The sequence below is a fragment of the Phlebotomus papatasi genome, chromosome 2 (genome assembly GCF_024763615.1).
Source record: "Phlebotomus papatasi isolate M1 chromosome 2, Ppap_2.1, whole genome shotgun sequence".
Taxonomy (NCBI): Eukaryota; Metazoa; Arthropoda; class Insecta; order Diptera; family Psychodidae; genus Phlebotomus; species Phlebotomus papatasi.
In genome coordinates, this window is record NC_077223.1 from 2,950,654 (window position 1) to 2,977,679 (window position 27,026).

Here is a 27,026-nt window from a genome sequence, read left to right on the forward strand (position 1 = left end):
ACAAAATTAATTTTTAGAAATTTTCAATAACCTAAAATAACATGGATCGTTCTTTTGACTTTCACTTACATTGAGATTAATTGGACAAATCGGGTCAGGGTTTTTCACAATCACTATCTTTTTACACAGAGTTGGACAAATTTGCACCATGACGGTCGAATGCCGACTGATGGGCTATTCCGTTACGTGGGATCGTTGACCCCCAAGTCTGGTGATTTCATTCCTCTCTCCTGTGATCCGATTGATGACGTTCTCCTTGCTCATGCATTTGACTAGTTCCTCCTTCACAACTGTGGAAAGAATCTTCTGCTTCCCTGGTGGGCACATGTTGTCGTTGTTTCACTCTTTGCAATAAGTGTGAATATATTGAACTAATGGCAGTTGTATCTGTTCTTTATTATTAGTTCAATATATTCACACTTATTGCAAAGAGTGAAACAACGACAACATGTGCCCACCAGGGAAGCAGAAGATTCTTTCCACAGTTGTGAAGGAGGAACTAGTCAAATGCATGAGCAAGGAGAACGTCATCAATCGGATCACAGGAGAGAGGAATGAAATCACCAGACTTGGGGGTCAACGATCCCACGTAACGGAATAGCCCATCAGTCGGCATTCGACCGTCATGGTGCAAATTTGTCCAACTCTGTGTAAAAAGATAGTGATTGTGAAAAACCCTGACCCGATTTGTCCAATTAATCTCAATGTAAGTGAAAGTCAAAAGAACGATCCATGTTATTTTAGGTTATTGAAAATTTCTAAAAATTAATTTTGTTTAATTTGTAGACCTGAAGAAGGGGACAACAATCCCCGAAACGTCGTAAAGAGAAAAAAGGAATAAATCCTAACCAGGTCAAAACCCGTGTTTTAATTCTCATCAATCAAAACTGACCGAACTACATCTAGTAATTCCCACTTTGACTTCAATCAAATACGCATACTTTACCGATTCATTATCGATGAAGTTTGATGCCGTCTGGTTTAAAATTTCAAAACCTTTTAAAAAAATTCAGAATTGGTTGAGAAATAGGCCCTCCAAACAGGTTGTACCATGACCTTCGAAAAATCAATATCAACATGTTTATCGGTCATAGATATCTAATCACGAAATATTCACCTTGACTATCTCCAAAACATATTCGAAGATGAAAGAAAATCCAAGAGGCGTTTTCGAAATAAACCAAAAACATGTTCTCGATTCGTAATGCCATTTCACGCGTTTTTTCGGTCCCGAAAATGTGCATAATACCGGGATTGAGTGCAAAGATTTTTGAAAATGTTCGAAAAAGATACATCAATTACGAACACTACATGTTCATATACGAAGGTCAAGGAGATGAACTCCCTCCGGATGCGTCAGGGGGTGCAATCCTTTCAGGACAGGAAAACACAAAATTCTTTGCCAAAGCTTTCGACGCTTCAACGCGTCTTCCTCAGTGGCTAAAAAGGCGGGAAATTTTATTTAGACAATGTTCTTACATTGTCTAAATGAAATTGAGAAAACTACATGTTCATTATCGATTGAGTCCGATGCAATCGGTTCGGAAATTTTAAGACCTTTCAAAAAATTCAGATTTGCGCAAATCGGTTGACAGGTCCTCGAAAGCAGTTAAACTTTGAGCTTCGAAAGTTCGATATCAACTTCTTTTTCGGTCATAGGGTCATACAGTAGACTCTCGCAAATTCGGCTCTTTTAAGATCGGGCTACTTTTTAATTCGGGCAGCGGTTACATTCGAAAAAAGTTTGTTGTCATTTTTCAAGTTTGATTATGATTATCAAATGAATCAAATATGCTCAAAATTGGCATGGTTTGCCTTAGTTTTGATGTGATTTTGCATTATTGAGGGATTTTCGTGCAATTTACGTTCTATATGAGTGTCTAAACTCAATATCTGATATGCACGTGAATAAAAAATCGTTGCATATCAAAAAGTTTGTCGCCCGAATTTCTGTGGAATTCGGCTGACATTTCGGTCCCATATGCCCGAATTTGAGAGAGTCTACTGTAGGTGTGTATGGGCGAAATATTCACTTCGTATACCACCAAAACATTCCTTATTCGAAGATTTTATTATTTTTTCCTAATAATAAATTTATTTTTACTACCGATTTAATCATCATCATCGTTTTGAATTGCTTATCCCTATTGGGACGCCCTGTTTAGCAGCCCACGCCTGTCGATCCACTGCTACTTCAAGATGATCGGGTTCGATCTCAAGGCGCTCCAGGGAAAGATCCTGAATTTGATTTAGCCACCTTGCCCTAGGTCTGTCCCGAGGTCGACGCCTTATCACAATGACGGATTCAATTTAACTTGATTTCTAAATTATAAAATAATTTCTTTTCTTCGACTTCTTTAAAAAATGTTTAGATGTATCTGGAAAATGCGGAAAATATCGACTTAATTTGAATGAAGGGGGCGTTACTGAACAATACAAATCGATGACCCGTTTAGTCCCTAATCCGTAACAGCCTTAATCCTTAATCCGTAAATAAAGTCTGACTCTTTGAGGAAAGAGAAGTTGGAATATATCTGTTTATAGGTAATATATCTCAAAATCGAGAAAATACATACCGTCGTTGCGGGTGACTTTGCACTCGGGGGGTGACTTTGCACTCTGCTGTCTGTAAGACTTTCTTAAATTCTAGCACTTACTGATGGTGTTCGCCGATCCGGTCTACCATGTCAAAGTATATAGGGATATGTTATGTACCAAGTAAGGTACAATGATCCTCAAAAGGATTCTTATAGTTTCAGTAATAGTCAATGAAGTGCTAATATAGGTATTTTGTCAAAAAACGGCTCCGTGAAAAAGTTATCTGGAGGGGCAATTCCAAAATCGATTTCAGAGTAGTAAATTACTCAAATCTATTCTAAATTTATCTGGCTAGAATAATCCACTTCGATTTTGTTGATTATTTTTATTCAAATACTTTTTTTCGCTATTATGTTCCTAAGAACGCATGATTTATGTTATAAAATTGCATATAATGGTCTTTCTAAAGCTTTATTATAGAAGTATTTGGCTAAAAATTATCCAATTTTTTGGGAACTTAAGATAAAATGACCGAGATCTACAAGATGGTATGGTCGCCATCTTGATTTGACGTTTCTGTCCGCCATTTTGAATAACTGTCAAAACAAAAATCTCATCTGATTCAGCTGAAATTTTAGTATGTTCTAGCTGATATCAAGGCCTTTTCAGAACATATATAAAATCCGACCTAGGTGAAGTGATTGTCTGGATATAGGGGCTCCAAGTTCAAAATTTTGACACTTTCATGAATACAGAACAACGAGGAGCTTCTTTTATCAAAACCATCACAAAAAAGACAGCGCTATCGTTAGGCGATGAGATATAACAAACAAATAAAAAGAAAAGTAATGTTTTTGTTTATAACAGCGCATTATTTGAGAATCCTATAAACTGTTTTCGCAAAGATGAAAAATAAAAAATTAATTAAATGTGCTTTTCGTTTATTTTTTTTTAAATTATGTTAGAGTAGATAAATATATAAAATAAAAATCTCTACCATTTTTAATGGTTACTGAGGCATTTCGTTTAGGTTTCAAATATTGAAGATTAAAAAATAAAGACCGCCAAAATATGAGTATTACAAAATTTTAAACTTTGAGTCTCTGTATCTGGGTAAATACTTGACGTAGACTGGAACATAGATACGTTTTGAAAAGGTCTTGACATCAGCTACAACATACTAAAATTTCAACCAAATCGGAGCAGTTTTAGGGTTTGACAGTTATTCAAAATGGCGGACAGAAACGTCAAATCAAGATGGCGACCACGTCATCTTGTAGATCTCGTGCATCTTACCCTTAGAACTGAAGATCTTAATTGTCGTTTATTACCAGAAATTGTTGATTTTTTAGTATTCATTAAAAAGTGCAAAGTCACCCGCACCTTATCCCAAGCGCAAGCCTTTTTTTTTAATTTTTTTTAACATGGTAAAATATTAAAAAATTAATATTAGTGGCACAAAATCCATTCATTAACAACTGAATACAAATAATTTTATCCATTCACCCCCCTCCCTTCACTTTAACTATCCACTTTTAGAGGGTAAAGTTGAAAAACAGCGAAAAAACGTGCAAAGTCACCCGCAACGACGGTACGCAACTCTCTGTTAGTGAAGTTTAAACAATGAAATATATTTTTATTCTACAAGGGGATTTTCTAAAAGAATCACTCGAAGGAAAATGTCACGATTTCTGACACAAATCTAGTTCTTGGTGAAGTGATATAGAAAATGTTTCTTCAGTAACTTTACAAGGATGAAAATTGATCAGAAAAAAAAGTCAATTTTAGAGTCTTCAATTCCACAAGGAGGATTTGAAATATCACACAGGGCATTACAGAATAAAGAACGTTCGAGAGAATTTTTATAGCATTTTCACCCACATTTTGCGACTGTGGGATGCAATGATACGGCTATGAGATATACACTGAAGTACACAAATGGCCATTCAGTTCACCCTCGTCCACAATATGTGCACATGGATATAATTATGATATTATGTGGCTATTTTCTATGTGACTCTTTTTTTTTGCAGAACATCCCTCGTCATGCCAATATGAGCCTCTATCCTATCCAGATAATGTGGTTTTCACGAAAACACCATAAATTACTAAATAATTCACTAGATTTCCGAAAACACTGTGCAAACCACATTCCCCTGAAAGCTCATACCCGCACCCACCCCCACACAAATACCCCAACTCATTTGCATGGAATTTCCTCTGCAGAATTTCTCATTTGATTGATTTCCCTCACCACCAAGAGACTCAATTGAAAATGTTTCCGATAGGCATCTTCTTCTCCACTCTCACTGGATCAATTGGGACAATATGTTGCAATTGTCACACAATAACTCAGATCCTTTCATTAACTCTCAAGAATGAAAATTAATTCACTTCCCATGCACTTTGGATTGAATTTCGAGGACTTTTCAGTTCCTACATAGGATCATATCTCGGCCAAGGACCTTTGGGATTACCAAAGAAAATTACACAGTTAACCCTTCCTGGCATAACCAAATTGAACTTCAATGATGAAAGGCACCGCCCTACTTCTTCTTTCACATTAGACGTGTAAGACATAACAGAAACTACTAAACAATGCGTTGTAAACTAATAAAACTTTGTGATGTTTCAGATCATTCATCATATTGTATTAATATTATGGAAAAAAGCAATTGTATTACAGGTATGAGTGAAATGCAATTCAATTCTGTTCAAAACAATTATAGTTGGAAATTAAACTAAAAACTACCGAATAAATACGTTTAAAATTTGAAACAAAGCTGAATTGTTGCCGAAAAGTTGTTTTACGCAGCCCAACTTTTTTCCAGTTCTCTTCAAAAATATTGGTAAATTGTATTCAGATTATTTACTAATTCCTACATTATTATTTACTCAGAAAAATGTGTTTAAAACGTTTAAAATTTGCGTATGTAAGATACTCCGGTTACGAAAATATTGAATTGGTTATAGGGGGAAGTGGGGCGCTTTTGAAAGGGGGGCACATTTGAAATTGGGATTTTTTACCTATTTTTAAATAAAATTGAGCCTTATTGTGATATAATTTAGCTGCACGAACAGATTGAGAAGCTAAATAACATTGTGTTATAGCTCAGTTCCATCTATAAAAGTATGAGAAAAAGCCCAATTTCAAAGGTGCCCCACTTCCCCCTACATAAAAAAATAGTAATAGGAAGAGATAAAATTAAAAAGAAATGTGAACCACTTAGACACTCTCAATTAGATTTGAAAGAAATGATCAGTATTTTTTAGTTACTTACTGACCAAGAAATAACTTGTAACTGACCAAAATTGACTTCTTTACTGGCCATTTGAAATTATTTATTGACGAATAAAATGTTTCACCGTCTAATCGATCTACTAATTTTCTATTTTTCCAAGTGTCCAAATAAATTAAAATTAAAATGTTTTCAAAAAGAAAATATAAAAAACTTACGCATAATGAATGCATTGTTCAATAAGTTCTAAGATAATCAAATATAATTTTTTATTCGTCAAAATTGACTTTTTTACTAATCAAAAGTTTATTTTCCATTAGACAGTTTTCGTTTTCTGACCAAATTAAATTTCCATTCTTGTTTCCACTGCCTTTTAAATTAATAAACTGACCAGTTTTAATTTCAACTGACTGAATTTATCTTTTCATGGCGTTGGACCAACTTTTAAATTTAGTACCATTCAGTCTATTGAAATTTTACTTCTTATTCAAATGCTTCTTCTTCAAATGCTTCTTCTTAGGCGGTAATTTTCTGTCGTGTTAAATGATCTTATCGGGCAATATAGGGAGAAGGAAACTATCAGATAAGACAAATGGCAGATCCACCATCGTAGTTGGAAACTACAACTAGTAAGTTTGTAGTTTTCAGCGTCCATCGCCGTCTTAGCGTTGATACCCAACCTCCAGAGCAAAACAGTGGAAAAGCTTCTTCATATGTTGTTTATGCCAAACATCCATAGGATACATATGTTTACAAAAATTACAAAAATTCTCACACAAAGCAAATGTAAGAAAATTACATTAATATTGGAATGCCAAAATCAAAGTACATCATGCAAAATATACATAACTTAATGAAACAAAACGAAAATAAAGCCCAAGGTAAGAGATGTCTGAATTTGTAAGACAAAATTCGTTTGACATCTCTGAGTTCAGTTCTAAGTGCAAGACGTTCTAATATATAAAATAAATAAATAAAACTAAAATAATAGTAATAGATAATAGTAATTCATGGAAACTTGAGGAACAAAAAAGTGGACGAAATTGCAAGCCGGTCGAAATTGCAAGCCGGTCGAAATTGTAAGCCGACCGAAATTTGGTGCACTAGACGCAATCCGAACATCTTTAACGCCAGAAAAATTCCTGGTGACCTAAAGTTCGAACCCGGGACACTTGCATCATAGAGCGAGTGCTCTACCACTTGACCCATTGAGTGCCTACATTATAACATTATTTTCTTTATAATTTTGTATTTTCAAAATTTAAATTAAATAAACACATATATTTCTAAGTTAGCTGAGATTATTTACAATTTTTTATACAGGCTTCAAACCTAATATGCTGGACAGATCTAAGCCGATAAACGGCTTAATGTTTTTGTAATTAAAATAATGATTAGAATATATTTCCATCAGACACAGACTAATCCATTTTTCGGTTTAAACCGAGAGATAGCCTAGTTAGTGGGAAACCGATGAAAATTCAGCAAAATAATTCTTTTGATTATAAAGTACATGATATACGGTTTCACTTAAAATAATAAAAGACATTTAATTATTCAAACTTTGAAAACCTAGAGGTTTTACTTGCTGTTCTGAATTTTAGAACCTATAGAAAATAAATTAAACCTGTAATCTGTTGCCCGTGTAAGAGTTAAAAAATTTTACAACTGAATGATCTTATGCACTTTCTCCGTTTCAGAAATAAAATGGTAATTTAATTAGAAACCTTCGCTTAATTTTCCCATCCTTAGCAAAATATTTGAATTTGAATAATTTCAGTGTAATCCGTTCAAAACAAACCGCCAAAAACGATACAAAAGTTCATTAATACCAACACTTCACCCGATGAATAAAAGCGTGGAAAAATGGTTTAAAAGACAAGAACCACAAAAGAGGATTGAGAGACCAAACAAATGACTTGCTAATGTCCCCTAATTGGACTATTGCATGTGTAATTTTTTACCACAGTCTCTTACGCGTAATTTATCGGCAGTATAGGGTCACAGTTGAAGGAGTTTTGGACAAGAATTTATGCAAGATGCCTTCAGAGAATTCTCTTATATGTGCATGTTCTTGGCACGGAAGAATCGTGGGAAGTTTCTGCGTGAAAAATGCAGATCAACTTTCCGGTTGTGCTCACAAGAGAAAAATCACTCGAAACAGATTTAATCACACCAAATAAAAATTCCTGAAGTTTGCCAAACAATAAATAAAGTGACACCGGGGTTATGGAGAGTGAATAAAGTTTGCAGGCCAAGAAAACTTTTACATCCTTTGCCCAAGGTTTCACCCACATCCACTGAAACTTTGAAAATGGATCTGTGGCATCGAAAGAAATCGGTATGTTTTTTTTTACTTTTTTAACCTCTTGATGTACTATATATTTGCCTCCTTCGGGCTAGAGAAAGAAAGCCAGTAACTTTTGGAATTCTCGAAGGCGGAACTTCCTGGTGAAACTATATATTCAGCACTTTGGGGAAGGCTGTCTCTCCCTGCATTCACAACAATGTGCCTCACGGAACAATGCTGTAATGCGAAGAGCACACAAATGAGAATGAAAAATGTTAGTTGAATTTGCAGCGAACCGTTTCGTTCACATCCGCTCAATTCTAGTTCCAAAGAGACTCTTTCTTGAGTGTTTCAAATGGGATGATATCCCGCCTTCGAGAAAAGAATACCCAAGGAGGACAAGACGTTGTCACAATATACCTCAATTTGTTCGGAAGGAGAGTTACATCCTATTGAAAAATGTCCCTCTTGTGCACCACTATTTCCACTTTAGCTGTAGGGGATAAATACGTCCTTATGAAACCTACCCATTGAGAATTTTGGTATGCTTGTCTAACCCAAAATTTCAGATTCAAACACTAATATTTATAATGGTTCATCTGAGGATATGGTGATGGTCCTATTTCCTATCCTTCCTAAAAGTTTATTTAAATTTCTCTCTATAGAGAAAATTTACCCCTTTTATACCTACTATTCCATCATATTTGTTATATCTTGATGTTGTGGATCAGCAAATGTACTATCAGCATTTGATTTGCCTTTGCTTCTGACAAATGCGGGTATCAACGATATAGCAGATAGCACATTTGTTGATTCAACCGACATTTTGCTTTAGGATTTTCCAGTCTCTTTGAATAATTACTTAAGAGGGATACGTGGGTCATGAAGACTAAAAAAGTATCTTATTTTCTCTATTTGTTTTTAAGCTTTCAAGCATTAACACCTAATCCATATTTTATGAAAATTTTCAATTAGAAAAAAATTAAAGAAATTTTCCGAGACATTTAAAAAACTAGGTGAAAGTGTCCATGCTTTGTACGATCCCAAGCCTCCTTGACTAAATTTCTCCCATGTTTCACGAAAAATGCGATTGATCGCACCCTTACTTTAAAAAAAAATCAGTGATAAGTCCAGATAAGCTTATGGTAGCTGAAATTCTTTACAGTCGACCTCGAAATGCGTGCAACTCGGAGTGCCTGCAACTCGGAATGCGTGAAAATTCGATTGTAAATTGAATATTGGAGATAAAGAATCGCGTCGAGTAAACTGGCGGTCGAAATGGATAAAATTGACTCGACGCGATTCTTTACTCTCAAAATTCAATTCGCAATCGAATTTTCACGCATTCCGAGTTGCAATCACTCCGAGTTGCACGAATTTCGAGGTCGACTGTAATGAATCTCAACTACCATAAGCTTATCTGGGCTTATCACTGGTCATTTTCTATTTTAAATAGTCTGAGTAGGGAAGGCCAACAAAAGAAAGAAAAGTTCATTGAAATCGGTTAATAAACATTGGAGATAGAGTCCGGTCCATATAGATAAAGTAAGGGTCGGGGTACAGTGGGCTGGGTTAGAGACGGGTGGGACCCATTATTAGAAACATCTTGCTCTCAGATACAATATATGCTAAAATTTCATCGAAATCCCTTCATAAATACAGAAAATACAGTCCGGGCAAGACATTTTTGGTTATAGCTCGGGTCGGGGAACATCGAGGGAGGAGTGCGACCCACCGTTGGAAAGGTCTCAACCTCAGCTACAACATACTACAATTTAAGGAAAAAGCATCATCTAGTTTTCGAAGTGTTCGAGATCGATTAATCGAAAATCGATTTTTCGATTTTAAATCTCGATTTTCGATCGATAAAAATCGATAAAAATCGATTTTCGATGAACCATTTGAAAATAGAATTTTTGACGCCCTTTAGCTCGGGTCAGGGAGGTCGGAGTGGTTAAGTTTGGTATCGATCGAAAGCTATTAACTCTTTCGCGTCTTTAGGGTCGTATATGACCCGGGGAAAAAAGTTTCTTTTTGGCTATTTACATTAATTGAAATCTAACTGGAGTCTTGAGAAAATGAGCCAAGAATCTTACATCCTTCTATTATGATGTCGTGCACGAACAGATAGATTTCAATTAATGTAAATACCCAAAAAAACTTTTTTCCCCGAGTCATGACATTACCCTAAAGACGCGAAAGAGTTAAACCCAGCTATAGCATACGAAAATTTGAGATCGATCCGTGCTATAAGGGCTGAGTTATTGAGATAATAAAATTTGGGAGTGTTCCAAAATGGGGAAGGAGGGATGGGAGGGTGCGGGGGTGGGTCTGACATCACCTACTTCTAGCCATCAGCCAACCATCGATATTTAACCATTTCGGAAAACAACTTGTCGATATCTCTTTCCGTTCTCTCTCCAGAAGTGGTTATGCGACGGACGGAACGGGACGGGACTTACGTCCACGAAAATCGATTTTTAGTGCATATGATATTCGTGATCTATGAGTGTCAAAACATGTACATACAAAATTTGGGCCCGATCTGACTAGGTCGGATTTCACCTAGGACCACAAAAGCTGAGATTGTAAAGAATCCCAGCTAAAAGCCATGTCCAACTTGTACCGGCGAATTGTCCAACTTGTAACACCATGCCCAACTTATATCACTTTACCCTATATCTCAATCAAAAATCTGGTTTTATTTGAGCATTTACTCCCTTGCATTAAGCAAAAAATTCAATCCAAACAGAGTTGTAAGCCAAATTTCCTTCTTGATTTCTTTTAAATTCAATCCCACTTTATTTCGAATTGCGTCTAACATAATTATGGGATTCGTGGGATTCAATGTAATCTTTGGCTTGTATCATTATGATTCAATTTGGGATTGATTTTACTTACTTGCAGAATCTATTAATTATCAGGAATTTAGTTGAATCTCAAAACTCATGCTATTATATTGTGGTATTGATTAAAATACCTTTCTGGGATTGATTCTATCCGATTTTGGGATTGATTATATCACGATTAAAAAGGATATATTTCACCTTATTTTAGTATTAATTGATCAACTAATTAAATCCCAAACTATAACGTTTTTAATATTTAATATTATCTATCCAATTTCATGATCAATTATATTACAATTGAGTATAATATTCTATCTCATTTAAGTATCTCTAATATTCGGGCCAGGACTGATTGTAATTTTAATTCATTGTTCCTGGGATTTATTTTGCCTAATTCCAGGACTTGTTTCATCTTAATTAAACAGATATATTTCATTTCATTTTAGTTCTAATTTGATTCCAATAATGATGAGTATCAATTCCGTTCTGTAATGAATCCTATTCTATTTTGGTATTGATTATAATGTAATTGGAAATTGATTTTATCATTTATGATTTATTTAATCATCTTCCGTAATTGTTTTCATCGCATTTTTGTATTTTTGCTTCTTCTTGTATTGTTATAGGTTGTATTTATGAATGTGATAACTACAAAAAAGAAGTAGGAGGGCAGAAAATACGCCAAAATAATTTAAAAGATTGATTATCAAATGAGAAAAATGTGATTTAAATGGTAAATTGTACAAATTTACTCGGGTAATTAATTACTTTTAATTGGAAGTGTTCCAGAAGAATATTTTTCTCCTTCAGTCCGGATTGTTCTTGTGATTTGTGAAAAAGTTGAAATTTGCATAAAACTGATTCAGGAATTTTCGGGAATGAATGATGCTTTTGGTTGAGCTCCAGAGCAAAAAGAGCACTCAAGAGGGTCATTAGCAATTGTTAATGTGACACTGGAGGATGGGGTTAAATTACATCCCGTGGAGGTTGTGTGCGTTGGGAAATTCTTGAGCAATAAAATGATCAAATTACGAGCATAGCTATTTGAGTACATAAAAGCCATTCACGGAGAATTATGATGAAATGAGAGATCAGTGAACAACAAAAAAAAAATCCCAGGAAGATGGTCTAGAGTTACCTGAAGACAGGTAGGACAGTTTCATTCCCTATCCATCTCTTCCTCTTAAGCCCAATCTCCGGCTGTCTGTCTTTTTGGGCCATCTTCCTCCACCTCCCTCTCATGCTCTAATGAGAATTCCACAATTTCTTTTTAATGACTCAGAATGTCCCGAAACGTGGCCTTTCTCAGTGCCAAAAGAAATTTTCTCAAGGGAAATGATGATGGAGGTGGAAAAAGGATTAAGTTAATTTTATGACCCTCCCATGAAATGGACGATAATCTTGAAATTTTCCTCCAGGAAACTTTCAAATGCAAATCACTCTTGTAAATTGTTGACTTAATTTTTTGATGGGGGTAGAAAGGCAGAAAAAAAAACGAGGAGCTCTAATTTAATTCATTTGCGACATTTTCTACGGAAAATCACCTCATGGGAGCTTCTGGTTACTTTTTTTCACAATTTTCTACATGATTTAGCATGGAAATTGCAGGAAAATAGAGGTTAGGACATTTTCACACATCTCCTTTACCATAAATTTATTTCACTGCAATATCGAGGGGCGAGTAACTCTGCAAATTTGATCGTGACTTTTATTAGACTTCAACTAAATCTTAAAAATATTTCATTTTATTACATTTGATCATACGGATCATACGTAAAAATTTAATAAAAAATGATAACTTTTAATTTTTAGACTCACTTGTGCAAATTTCTAAATTTCTTACTATTCATTGTGATTTTTAAAATCATAGTTTTTAAGAATCGTTTTATTTTTAAACGTATTCTGTCAAATATTATCACGGAAGGCTTGCCAATTGTTTGATTTAAAGGGTTCCTATCGGTCAAAAGTCAAATGACACAGCAGCCACAGATCATAATGTTGGATCGCCGTCTGAGGTAAACGAAGGAGACTCATGGAGTACTAACGAGATCAATGTGAATATTCTATCTAAACCAGTAAGTGTCTTGAAAGTTGAACTAGGAGTCAGAAAAGTCATAACGCTGTGTCGTCGTTAATTTAAAACAGGAGGAAGCCTAAGTTCATCTACAAGAAGAGTGTAAGGGGAAAGCGCGCTACCTTCGGACGACTCAAGTTTCGGATAATTCAATTTTTTCTCTATGATCCTTATGGATTTCACTCAAATCTCTTTTCTGAATTTGAGGCATTGGACTAGTTATTGAGATATAAAATTATAATGAGCCAAAATCATTAATAACACATTGAAAAAACTGATTTGTGCGAGGCATAAATCGTTCGAAGGTTGCACGCTTTCCCCTACACCTTCGGAAAAAACCATGAGTATTTTGTTCTTTGTTCTTTGTTAATTTTGTAAAACTCTGCTGAAATATTAAACACAATTAAATTGCATTATATAGGCACCCATCCTATTTACCGCATTTTTTCATTTTGAGAAATTATTTCAGATGTTATCTCCTGGGAAAAGGTAGATAGGAAAACTTTTAAATGCAAGGATAGCGATCACATAGTCTAAGGTCATGGGGTCTGAAGGGTAGTTGGTCTACAGAGGTAGAGTTTTGAGAAAACTATTGGTTCGTAGAGTAAGTATTCGGATTGGAAAATTGACCCCCGGAAAAACCAAGTTATAAGGATTATGAACGATCTTCAGTTCTTTTAATAAGTCAGAAAGGGAAATCAATACTCAGAGGTATTAAGAGCACATAGGCTTCAGAATGCTACAGGACGAGTAGGTTAGGAAAAGGAAAGGTGGAAGAAATTGAGCAGAATTTGGCAGACCAGACCGGTGGAGAGCTAGAGGAGGCAATATTGGGCACAACTGGTACGACCGGTACGACGATACCCACTCAATGTACAGCCCATTCAGATCCCTCATTTAGCATGAATTGTTTGTTTCTCATTCTGCTTATCAGTCACCGGTATATCGGTTGCTTACATGAATTCTATCCTTAAGTCTAAATATCTGGCTTTAATAATTTTTGGCCACGCCCACCTTATGTACTACAGTCAGTTTTAGGTAATTTCAGTTGCAGTTTGCAAACCTATAACCAGTTCCGCAGTTAAAGTCCCTGCCGTTATTCTGATTTCCAAAGACTGATTGGGTACACTATATGCATTGTTCTTAGGGCTAACCCTCTGAGTAGAAGGTGAAGGATGTCATATTTTTAATACCGAAAGAGAACCTGACTTTCGGTGACATTAGACTCTCTCTGAGCTGACAGTTCATCCTGAAATGTCTTCTAAACTACAATCTCGATAAAAGTTATCTTTGTTGGTTCACCCCAATCAATCGTGTTACTGGTGCCCGATTTCTGCTGATCAATATTCTCACAAGTCTAACTTTTCTCCCAACTTTAAGATTGTCAAAGGAACAATGTGTTGCTTAGAAAATACCCTAATCCATACAATAAGGCTACCTCCTTTCCCTCAAGTGAAATTTGTATCTTTCAAAATGATACAAATTCACAAAAAAGTGTAAAGATTGCTTGAATACAGTGTAAAATTTATTTCATTTGAAACTTATTGACAGAAACAATTTTAGACCACGCCCACTTCAGGTATACTTCATACAGTCAATTTTACGAATTTTCAATATGATTTTCTTAATAATTTTAACATTTTCAAAGGAATACTGTGCTATATAAAAACGCACTAATCGATGTATTATCAAAAATAATTAATACGTCGTTGAGATTGAAGCATATTTAATATTGAATTTCCCGTTTAAGTTGGTTGGTACCCGACTAACAGTAGCGCCCCCTGAGATGAACTCAGAAACTAACTTGTCAGTCAGAGACTCGGTCTGAGAAGTCAGAGACGATGAATCGAGAGGCACTGGTCAGGAGTCTGACCCTTGTTAGCCTCAGATGGGTATTTTAGACAACGAATATATTTTCGTCCTGTAAGGCGCGTGGCTTGATTTTCCAGAAAGATGTCTTCAAGCGTCTCCCAATTCAAATTTATTACGTTGAAGTAGAGTTAGCCATAAAGTTAGCGTAGTTCAACACATAAATTGTCCTAGGAAGCCTTCTTTTTTAGAATTATGAATGGCATTTAGATTTTTTGATAAATGTTTTGAAATTATCAAAACGCGAGAGAGAAACAGCAACAAAAAGTTTTCATAGTAATTTTGAAAGGTTTTTGAATCTGAATCTGCCCTACTCATTTTTAACTTTCGATATCGAATATTATTCGACATTCTTTCGAACGTAAACTAAATCTTATCTGCTTCAGGACGAAAACATTTTTCTTTGGGAATACTTTGTTTTTTAAGGTCACCAACTATGGGAAATGTTGATGTACTTTTCATAAAATGTCATATATATTTCTGTAGTTGCACACCCCTCGAAGTAGAGCCATCGATTGAGTTAGCAAGAACTGCAGTGATGGATAAAAAAAGTGTCACATACCTTCACATTTTGTTCCACACCAAAAATTGATGATGGTGAATGTGAAAAGAATCCAGCTCCAGTGGTTTTCACTCCAATTAATTCGTCTCACTTGCATATTTCAGACCTTAAGTACACAATTTTCACGTTCACAGAGGAGATTGAAGAAAAAAAAACTCCACACACTTTAAAGGAAATATTCAGTGGATGATTTCCTCTTCTTCTGCTCAATTAAATTGACTCAACAATTAGCTGAATAGCATCACTGAGTAAGAGATTTATCTTAATCTACTATATAGACATTTAACACTAATTTTTCACGACACTGCACTTCACAACCTCACTCTGGGGATCTTTCTCATTTATCTTTTCCTTGGTGAGAATGTGTGGAAAAGTTGGGAAATTTATCAATTTGCAAAATCTACCGAAAGTGGTAGATTTTAAGTAGACCAAAATGCAACTATTAAATGCAACAATTTCACTGAATAAACCATCAACTTTTCAATGTTTTATCTTAAAGTCACCAAACACCTATATTCTCTTTTTGAAATTGATACTCTAACGGAGGAAATTCGATAAAGTGTTGCTTGTAACCGAATAGAATTACTTATGATGCCATAATGTTCCAGTGTGATTTATATTTCACCTTCTATCCTCAAAACCCAATACTCCCTGGCTTTTGCTCAAGATTTCACTGAAGACGTCGTTAAAATGCCAACTGCATATCTGGAAGGGAAAGAAAAAAATATTTAAAAAAATTATTTAGGGCAGAGATGAAAAATATTTTTAAAATGTTGGATCCCGTGATGCAATTGGGAAGAGCATGCTAAAGCACTCCTACATATTCGACTTTTGCTTCTGTTGGTTTCTGTCACGACTATTTGGAGGTTTTGGAACTCGGCAGGGACTGAGCAAAACAGTCGAGACAGAAACCAACACAAAGAAAAGTCGATAATGCAGAGGCACTTGAGAACAGTAAAGTACTAACAAACATGTTTAGTTTTCATCAAAATACCACCGTAACTTGATTCTTTTACAATAATTATGAATTCGTGTCACGCCCTGGGAAAACCTATCCAAATGTCCAGACTAGGACTTATTCAAAAAATTGTAAAACAATAATATGTGTAATAGGGTCGAAAGAACACCTCTTTGACAGGGAACCCCCACTGACATTTTTGTCTAAATGTTTAAATTTATTTAATGTATGAAATAAAATGTAAATAATATGACGTTTTTTCAATAAATCACGTTTTTCGATAAAGATAAGTGTTCAAATTTCGTGTTTCAAATAACACAGAGTAGTGTGTCACTCTATAGCCTATAAAAGTTGAGTAAAATAAATAAAATTTAAATTAATAAATTTACTAATATTTTAAAAATTAATTTTTATTATTCCCGAAAATGAGTAAACGATAAACAAAGATTAATTTAGGCATATTCAGGATTTTGATTTTTCGGAATTTCGACTTCACTTGACTTAAACTTTTGGATTTCGAGGCTTTCTGGGTTTTGGCTTTTTCGATCCATTCAAAATTTGAGCTTATCGAAATTATATTTCCTCTTGATTTTGGCTTTCGGTATTTAGATACATTCTGAATTTTAGCTTTCAGGATTTCGGTTTTTCTAAATTTCGACTGTACTTGATTCAAGTTTTCGGAGTGTCGGGACATTCTAGATTTTGTCTCACGAGATTTTGACCTATTCGGGATTATGGTTTTCAATTTTTTGACTCTACTTTATTTTGGCTTTGGGTATTTTGAATAATTCTCGTTTTTGGTTTTTTGGTTATTCGACTTCATTTGGATTTAGCCTTGAGAATTTAGTTTTTTCCAGATTATGGTTTTTCGAAATTTCGGCTTCACTTGAATTAAACGTTCAGAATTTCAAACCATTCGGAGTTTCATTAATCAGAATCTTGATTTTACTTAATTTTGTCCTGCGGAATTTCGAGTCATTCTGGGTTTCGGCTTCCTGGAATTCAACCGATTCGGGATTATGGCTTATCTGAATTTTGACTCCACTTGATTTTGGTTTTCGGTATTGCTTGCGATTCATTCAGGATTTGTTTTCCGGTACTTCGATTTTACAAATTTAACTTTCAGGATTTTGATTTATTCTAGATATTGGCTTTCGAGGTTTCGACCCATTCGGGAATATGGCTTATCATTTTTTTGGCTCTACTTATTTTGGCTTTCCGTATTTCGAGCCATTTTCTATTTTGGTTTTTTTTTAGTAATTAATTTGACCTAATCTGGATTTAGCTTTGAGGATTCAGGCATATTCAGGATTTTGATTTTTCGAAATTTATTGATTTAAACTTCCGGAATTTCGAGTCATTCTAGACTTTGGCTTCCGGGTATTTCAACTTATCAGAATTTTGATTCTGCTTGATTTTTTCTTGCGGGATTTCGAGTAATTCTGAGTTTTGGCTTTAAGGATTAAGACCTAATTGGTATTTCAGTTTATCGGAATTTTAACTCAACCTGATTTTAACTTTCGGTATTTCAATACATTCTGGAGTATGGCTTCCAGGATTTTGACCTAACCTGGTTTTTGGTTTGTAAAATTTAGGATTTTGTTTTTTCACAATTTCGACTTAACATGATTATATCTTGCAGGATTTCGACTAGTTCAGGATTTTGACTTTTCATAATTTTGGCTCTTTATGATTTTGGCTTTCAGGAAGTCGAGCCATGAGGGATTTTGTGTTTCAGAATTTCGCCCTATTTCCAGCTTTTAGCTTTCAAGATTTTGCCATATTTGGGATTTTGTTTTTAGGGTATTTCGATCCATTCAGAATTTCATCAGTTTCTGGATTTGGACTGACAGAATTTCGATCCAATTAGAAATGTTTGCTTTCGGAAATTCCACTGATTCTGGATTGTAGCTTTCAGGATTTAGGCTTATTCAGAATTTCGATTTCTCGTAATTTTGATTTTAAATGATCTTGACTTTAGGTATTTTGAGGCATTTTGGATTTGGGCCTTCCCGATTTCTATCTGTTCGGGATTTTGGCTTTACTGAATTTTGAATCCTCATGATTTTGGCTTCTGGTATTTTAACCATTAAGTTTTGAAGATTTTTAGACAAAATGTAATAAGGATTTTTATTTGATTAGAAGCTGAAGAAATGTTTTTGACAGTGGAGTAGTTTTAGAACGAAGCAGTTAATTTTTCCTAAAACTTTGAGTTACTTTATAAAAAAAAATCTTTTTTGAATTTGTATAGCCTTAAGGTGTCTACACATTGAGGACAATTTTCGTCAAAAATTGCTTTTTTGAAGGAAATTGGCTGCAGAGCTGTAGGCAGAAACGTCAAAATTCTATCAAAAATGCAATTTTTGACAAAAATTGCTCCCAATGTGTAGAGGCCTTTAAATAGAAACAGCATTGTATCTTTATGCATGAAATAAACTTCAAATTGAATTGAATTGAAAATCGTAGCATGTAAAATGTACTTAGACTTAGAGTATGCCTTGTGACCTTTTAATTCCAAAAAACATGTTCTTTCTTCTAACTTCGAGCAAAATAAACAAATACATCTCACCTTGTAAGCTTATTGAACCAGAAGCTTTCTGACTGAAAGCTCAATTTGTCCAATAAACAAAATAGCATTATTTTCAAAGGACTAATTCAATTTATTGGGCCAAAGAAAAAAATTCTAAAGTCTTGAGAATTCAATCCTACCTCAGAATTTATTGAATTTTCTTTGTTCTTCAAAACCAGGGATCTGTAAGCTCTTTTGTTTTGAAGGGAGCTGGGTTGAGAGCAAAAAAAAACAGGATTTTGATGGAAAAGCAACAAGACATATTTGGGTAATTTTATCTACTCTTCCGTACTCCCTCATTCAGCTCAAACCAGGAAATGAAGTGACACGCATGGAGCTTTTTTTTGGCTTGTTTTACGTTCCGGGGAGAGCTTTTTTTTCCCAGTGTGTGGGTGGGAAGATGAAAACAGCGAAAGGGGTGAATATCATGTAAAATGGATCATTAAACTTTTACTGCATTTCACCCTTTTTTGTCCCACTTTCCATCCTCCGCCCACAGAATGTTCTGTTGGAGACTCAGGGGGAAAAATATGAAAATTGGAGCTGTTACATCTCCCTGGTGGAAAAAAATGTGTTTTGGGGGAAATTTTAGGATTATCGCTGGGACATTTTTTTTTTCTGGACAGACTAGGGGAGGGTTTGTACAAGAAAGCACAGCAGGGAACAAATAAACAGGACACCGATGTGATAGGAGAGCCGGAAAAATAATTCTATATCCCATCCCATTAGATGTTTCCCTGGTGAAGTGCCATTTTTGGGCGGCAGAAGGAGAGGAAAACTGGCCAGGAAAAAATGTGAAAATGGAGAGTGGCTTTATAACGGGAAATCACGACAGATCGTAAATTTGTTGTTGGGCTAAATTACCCAAGAAAAACCACACTTTTCAATATTCTTCCGTCCGCACTCAATGTAAATGAAGGCAACTCCAGAGAATGCCCCAAAATTTTCCACCCACCGCCCATTTGGCGGTAAAAAAAAAGCCTCTTGTGCTGTAAATAAGATGTTGTAGGGGAGGAAAGTCACCAAAACAGGACGAGGGAAAAAAAAACGGGCCAGGAAAACAGTGGAGAAAGCGAGTAAATGTGTGTTTTGTAAGCTTATGGTTCTATTTTTTTTTGTCAACGTAGAATTTTCACATGGAAAACATTTCTATCCAGTTAGAAGCCACCACAAACCCCTTAAGGGGGTGCAAAAGGGCGAAAATTCCAGCAAATAGTGGCGTACAATGGCCGGAAAAGAGCTCTTCCTCTTTAATTATCAAACAATTAACCATTCAGTTGATTGGAAGACTTTTTCTATTTTCTCCTTTTTTTCCATTTTTTTGCTGCCTGTTCTTTTAAACTTCAATATATTTTTCCTTGAGATAAGGTTTTCTTCACAGAGTCTCCCTTTTCCTCCTCCATTATATATCAAATTGTTGCTTTAGCTAGGGGGATGGTATGGGGATTGGTAAGATGTTCCAAATGAGAGAAAGAAGCCTCTAGATTTTTTTCTTCATTCCACCCTGAAAGTTCTTCCTCATTTAGGGCACTTTCCACGCACGACTTATTTGCATATTTCCCGGAAAAGTCTCAGGGTGAAAAATTCTAATTGGTCACAGAGCATTGGGTGAAAATTTTTATGTGCTTACATCATGCAAAACGGCATTAACTATTCACGACAATTTGGCTCGAAATGGATATTATAAAGTTTGTGCACTGAGAAAAAAAATTTAGAGTTTGCAGAGCATTTTCTTTCGATTAAACATTTTGGTATAATTAGGCCATGAGACAACTATTTTGCTAAAATAAATTAAAAATATTACTAAGCAGAAGTATTGGGTAATTTATACAAATAGCATTTCAGATGATTCAAAAGAAAAAACCTATTAATTTTCTTTAGAAGCCTTTATTGTCGTCTAAATTTTATTGTTCACCGCTAAATAGTAAGGGAAGGAAGGTGATAAGCTTCCGTGTGGCCCCTTATAAATATTGAGCATCTTATTCCAAATCGAATTACAGTAAGGTGGGGTAACTGGATCGTTTTCCGAAGAGTGCTACTTAAACGCTTGTTTTTGGACTGATGAAATTCTTTTTAACTCCTTCTAAATCCATAGAATTATTCACTGTTTCATTCAGAAACATAATATAAAAACAAATTATCAAAGACATTAAATAAAATTTATAAAATAATGATAATACTGAAATAAGTCAGCATGCACTAACTGGGTCGTCTTTTCACTAATTCACTTTTAATTAAACCTTTGGATTTAAAATACTTTTCTCACAAGGAAAAAAAACAATAAATGTTTTCAGTCAACGTCATTAGCGACAATATCACTGCTAGAAAATTTTTAGTGAAGAACCCAGCTGGCACAAGATTGAAATGAGTCGATTACACTCACTTATTTAATGGATAAAAATATTATTTTTGCTTTTTCTCAAACTTGAATAGCTATATTATGTTATTGTAGTGACTATATTACGGAAATAAAAATAAAAATATTTTTTTAAGTGAATTAGTCATAAACGATCCGGATAGCGAAGCGCCAGGATTAGCACACTTGACTATACTTGACCATAATTGTTAATTGAATTCTCGTGGAAAATGAAAAAGAAACGAATGTTCCAGGTTGATGCAGTCAGAAGCTGATTAAATTCCCACTACACTTCTACATTAGAAGACATTATCTGGAGGGGGATTCTGTAACGGAATGACAATGTCGTATGATAAATTTAATTTTTTTTATGTGAAAAATTCGGGAGAAATAATAGAAATTCAGATTCATATCAGTTAGTAAGCCACTCCTATAGCTCCATACAATAGACATTCAATGCTCACTGGGTTTAATGTTATCCTATTCTCGAATTTACCATGAAAATTTGTCATATGACATTGTCATATCGTTACAGAATACCCCTACTAGTATAAAACATAACTTTAAAAAATTGGAGTCTCAGCTTCTGTGGTCTGAGGTGAAATCGGATCACGTCTGATAGGGTCCAAACGGCCCAAACCTTGCATGAAAACTATTAAAAATAAATAAAGTAGCATGAAACTTGTCAATAATAACTTCATCCTTTCGATCCCTATGATCCCAGATATCGAGATATGGAGAGTCCAAAAAATAAATCTAAAATAGACATAGGGTAAGTGTGCTAAATTTCGGCATAGTTGCATGCAAGCGTCAAAGTCTCAAGTTTGAAATGTAATATTTTAAATACAAATTGATTTTTTTTTATTCTTTTTTCTGAAAGAGTGTTGCTTGGAACCTTGTAAAGAGTTTACCGTCTTTATTTACTCTAAAATAATTCTTAATACATTTTAAAATGAAGAAAAATATAGACATAGCTTTGGTGCCCTATTTCGGATACCTTCATTCTCATAGTTCCTTGCCCTTCGGAAATTCTTCCAATATCTATTTCACGTCATCTCGTTTGTCGAAGCTACATTTTTTGTTATTCTTTTGCATTGTATAATCTCTAGAGTACGTAAAATCTAAAAATTCATGGAAATTCGAGGAACAAAAACGGTAGCCGAAATTGCAAGCTGGCCGGAATTTGGCACACTTACCCTAATTCCCATTCTAATATTGGGACCTTGATGATCCGTCAGATAAATGAAAAATCTCGTGAAATACTACAATCGTAGTAGGACTGTTAATCATAGAGGAGTAGGAGGGGTCGGAGGGAGATAACCCATCCAACTTCAAAGGCAATCGCTAGGCACCACCGCAAAGGGATATCGCTAGGCACCACCGATAGATAGAGCCGTGAGCGACTATTGGTTATTACGATGGCGTATACAAATCGGTCCCTTCAGTCGAACTTCAATTCTGAAGATATGGAGATAACGCCTGATTCACGGCTCTGGAATTGTGCAATACGGGCTCTTTTTCCGGAAGACTTGCAAGGAAGAGTGCTTCAACATGTTCCGGTGTAGGGGTTGTAGTTTCGTGCTACAAACTCGCCGTCATAAAATAGTGCTATCACCACTAAAGGTCCTATTTTTTTGATTTTCGACTTTTTAATTCAATTTCAAATTTCTCACATTAACTGCCCTTGAGCTAATGCACACTTGAAAATAATTTTGAAAGACGGGTTTTACAGAAATCCCTGTTTGAGTAATGGCGTCCACTGCCATCTTATCGTTGGAGACCAACCTCCGCAGAAAAAAAAATGTGAATTTCTTTGTCGGTTACGAACCCCGTTTTTGACTTAGTAATTTTTTGCTTCTCTAACCCCATAGAAACAGCAGTGTACGTTGTAGAGTGTATGGTCTATTCGGCAGATGTCAACCCAGTCGACGGCAAAGTATTACCAATCCTAATCCTTTATTCCTTTGATACCGGTAATAATGGCAATAATGGCAATAATCAGTTGGCCTCATATCAATGTCCAAGGAGTACCCGCGACGAATTCCCGATTTTCCCTGTAAATCCTCATTTGGAGTAGTGGACAGACAGTGCGGACAAAATTTCCGAGACAAATCACAGATTTGACCACTGAGGAAGACGCGTTGAAGCGTCGAAAGCTTTGGCAATGAATTTTGTGTTTTCCTGTCCAGAAAGGATTGCACACCCTAACGCATCCGGAGGGAGTTCATCTCCTTGATCTTCTTATCAATCAGTTCTTTCGGAAGGTTTTACGTATTTGTGCGTACATGGATTGAGACAAGAAACCTGTTTAGTTGAGTTGCAAAGAAGTGCATATTTGGTGCTTAATAACATTATCTCTAAAAGTGATAGGGTCAGTCGTTTTCCAGATTGGATTAGTAATCCTTAAGCTGAATTCCTCTGGGATGCACGTTACTAAGATAAGAACTATTTCTATTATCACTGTAATGACCCCTTTTTATAGTCACATTCCAGCAACATGGCTTAACAAAAGACAAATTCGGTAGTTATGGTTCCGGCACACCTTTTAGATCGGTCAAATTTCATAAAATCAAAATTCACATCTCTTTCTTTCTTAAAAGCTTAGCATATGTCTATCCTGTTCTTTCGCACTCTTCTTCTTCTTTTAAACATCACACCAAATTAAATTTGGTGCAGTCCAATTTTGAGACTGAAAGAGTGGGATAGACTTATGCAAGTCTTTTGAGAAAGAAAGAGAAATTAATTTTGATTTCATGAAATTAAACCGATCTAAAAGGTGTGCCGGAGCCATTAGAACCATTTCTAATTTGGAACATTTGAGACTTCTCAGTATTTCAGATGAGCAAAGAGAAAAGGCCAACCTACACTCGAATACTTCTTTGTTATCTTTTAAAAGTTATCTTCGTTATCTTCTAAAAGTATAGGAGCGCTTTTACGTTGGTTTATGTGACTTCAAAGTATATTAAAGGTGTGATTCTTCTATGTTAGAATTTTGCAAATTGTAAGCGTTACCTTTTAGACAGACGAATGGAAGCCGTTGACCGTTATAGACTGATCATCCGTAGGGTTCGTATGTGAATCTAGCGTGACGGAAACTGTATTCTTTGATTTCATTAGACGTTCTATCAGAATCTTCTGAATAATTCCTTGGAATTTTCTTTAAAAAGGCATTTTTTAAAGAAATTTCTCCTAGTGTGTATATAGGCTTTAAGGCATTAGAACTAAAATATTATAATCTGCTATTAGTGCTTTTGGTTCCTCTGAGAACCTCTTTTTAGTAGTCTCAGAGTTTATTAGTACAGTTTCGTAGTAAAACGGCGAACCCTTAAAGGGCTTAAGGGCTTCTACAAGAATTTTAACGCAAATTTCTCACTGTAACTCTTATAAAAGTACATTACAATATCTATCGAAGTCTTGGAAGTATAAGGCAGTTATTTTGCTTTTTGGGATATTTCATCTAAAACCTTTGACCTCCAATAATACCCTCTAACCATTTTTCAAGGTCAAAATTTTTTTTCATGTAGTTTTAATTTCTTTAAACACTTTGAAATAAATGGGAGATTATACATCAGATTAAGTCGGTAACAGACACAAAACAATTCCATATTCAAAATTAAAAGACAGATGGCTTTTTATGAACGCTTTATGAAAAAGACATAAGTTGCTTTTCAAGTGTAAAGTACTAATGTAAATTAGATGCAAAAGTACTTTAGTTTAGTGCTATTAACAAATACGGTTATGTATTTTTAAGGTGATATTAAGAGCTATAAGGAAGCTAATTAAACTTCTAAAGAGTTATTAAGTTATTTATGAAACTCCTTGTGCAAATGATATACCATGGCGGATAGTGTCATAAAAAATATAAACAAAGTTCAGCCGTTTTTTTTGTCGTTTTTCCTGACACTTAAGTGAATTTACAATTTCCACCTGACATCAGTAATTCTCTTTTAAGATGACAACGTTCCCTGGTGCAATTCTTACATTTCTCAGGGGAATCTCTAATTTGTGCTTTCCCAACATAGAGATTGCAATCTTGTCTGACTCATACTTAAGTCACCATCTGAATGAATCACACAACTCAATGCATTGAAGATATTACTAAAATTAGATCAAACGTGACTCTCATGCTCTAGGCTAGAGCGTGACATACTCTCTCATGCAATATTGCGACGATCAGGGATGTTTGTCGCGTCTTTTTTTTTCGGGGGAGAAATTGGATAAATTTTATGAGGCCTCAACCTTAAAATCTCCATTAGATCTTCTTGGTGAGGGTGTGCCCCTTGAAAAAAAAACACTGCAGAAAGAAAAAGATCTATCAGATGCTACCAAAATAGGACAATTTTGCCATTATTTTTATGGCAATCTCGACCTCTGAACCACGGGAAAAGTGCTTCCTAAAATAATATTTGCATAAAATACCACAAATTTTGCATAGTAAAATATCACAAATCACAATAAATACATTTTCTACTGACGCGCCCTATGTTTGCCATTCTGGTGGCGGTTATTTTATTCTCTGCCGTAAAATTCTTCTTGAAGAATAAATTCTCGTCACGTTGGATGATGATCTTCTTTAAAATAAAAAAATATTCCACCCGCTCTCATATGCCATTCCGCGTCAGTTTTATTGATTTGCTTCCATGGACCAACATCTCGAAGCTGGGATTTTTCCTTCTTTGTCCTCCAATGCAAATGAAGTCCATTCGTGCTGGTTATATGGGTACTTTTATCCATAAATTAACTCAATATTTTGGCTTTGGCAAAAATGTGTCTCGGAGAGCAAAGAAAAATTGTGGCAATAATTTACAGTGAATTGACTTGAAATTAAATTATTTTTCTCCTCTTCATCTCTGTCGCACATTTTTCCAATGCCGAAAGAGAGAAGTGCAAAAATTTTCACAAGTAGAGTGGAGACGCCGAGTGGAAAGCTTAACACCCGGCGCCTCCGCTGCACTCATTCTCTGTAAATAGATTTTCTTGTATATGTTGGCATAAAATGAATTTTCACTTAATCCCTCATGGTGTTAGGGACCACACATAAATACCATGATGATGGTGAAAAGACAGAGTGAGGACGGAAGGAAAATCCACAAACAAATTGGTTGTCTTGTGAAGTTTACCAAAAGAAAATCACTTTTTGCCCTACATTTCTACACCCTGCCCCCTAAGAACAACCATCGGGCGGGAGCAAGAAGAAAAAAAAACATAAAGGAAAAAATGAGAAGAAAATTATTATTAACACAATAATAATGTATGAGGGATGTGGTGATTTAAATAAAAGGGATGTTGAAGAAGAAGATGGCAAAAAAAAAGAAAAGCAAAAGACAAGGGTAGGAATTTTTAGCGTATTTCTTTAGGGTGTTCCATGCCTCTTTTTTTTGCCATTCTTCCCTTGACTTTATGGGGATGAAAACACGAAGAAACGATGCAGAAAGTTAGTCTGAATCAAATTTGAATAATTCATTCTTAAGTTGTCTTTCTCTGCTCCTTGCCATGGAGATTTTTTTTTGCCATTTTCTCCAGTTGAAAAGTAAATCATGGAAAAAAATCAGACTCTCACCTTCTGTCAAATTTCAATCCACTTGGGTAGTCAATCAAGAAATTCGATACATTTGCAAAAAGAACATGAATAACATACGAGAAAATAACTTGGAATTGTGTCAAAAATTGTGAGTTGGATGTCATGAAGTAGATTGTACACTCATGGTCATCCTTTCTACAC

General features: G+C 35.1%; 1 protein-coding gene across 22 annotated transcripts in view; it reads right to left on the reverse strand.

The window, feature by feature from the left end:
• The window catches only part of LOC129802161 (hemicentin-2), a 150,630-nt gene that overhangs the window by 97,033 nt on the left and 26,571 nt on the right, over positions 1-27,026 (reverse strand). For all 22 annotated transcript variants that reach the window (XR_008751775.1, XM_055847760.1, XM_055847761.1 and 19 more), the window contains one exon: positions 15,422-16,126. Coding sequence is in view for 21 of the 22 variants with exons in the window: in XM_055847760.1 (XP_055703735.1) it covers positions 15,422-15,518 (97 nt within the window). In the remaining variant the exon portion in view is untranslated. The remainder of the gene's footprint in view (positions 1-15,421; positions 16,127-27,026) is intronic.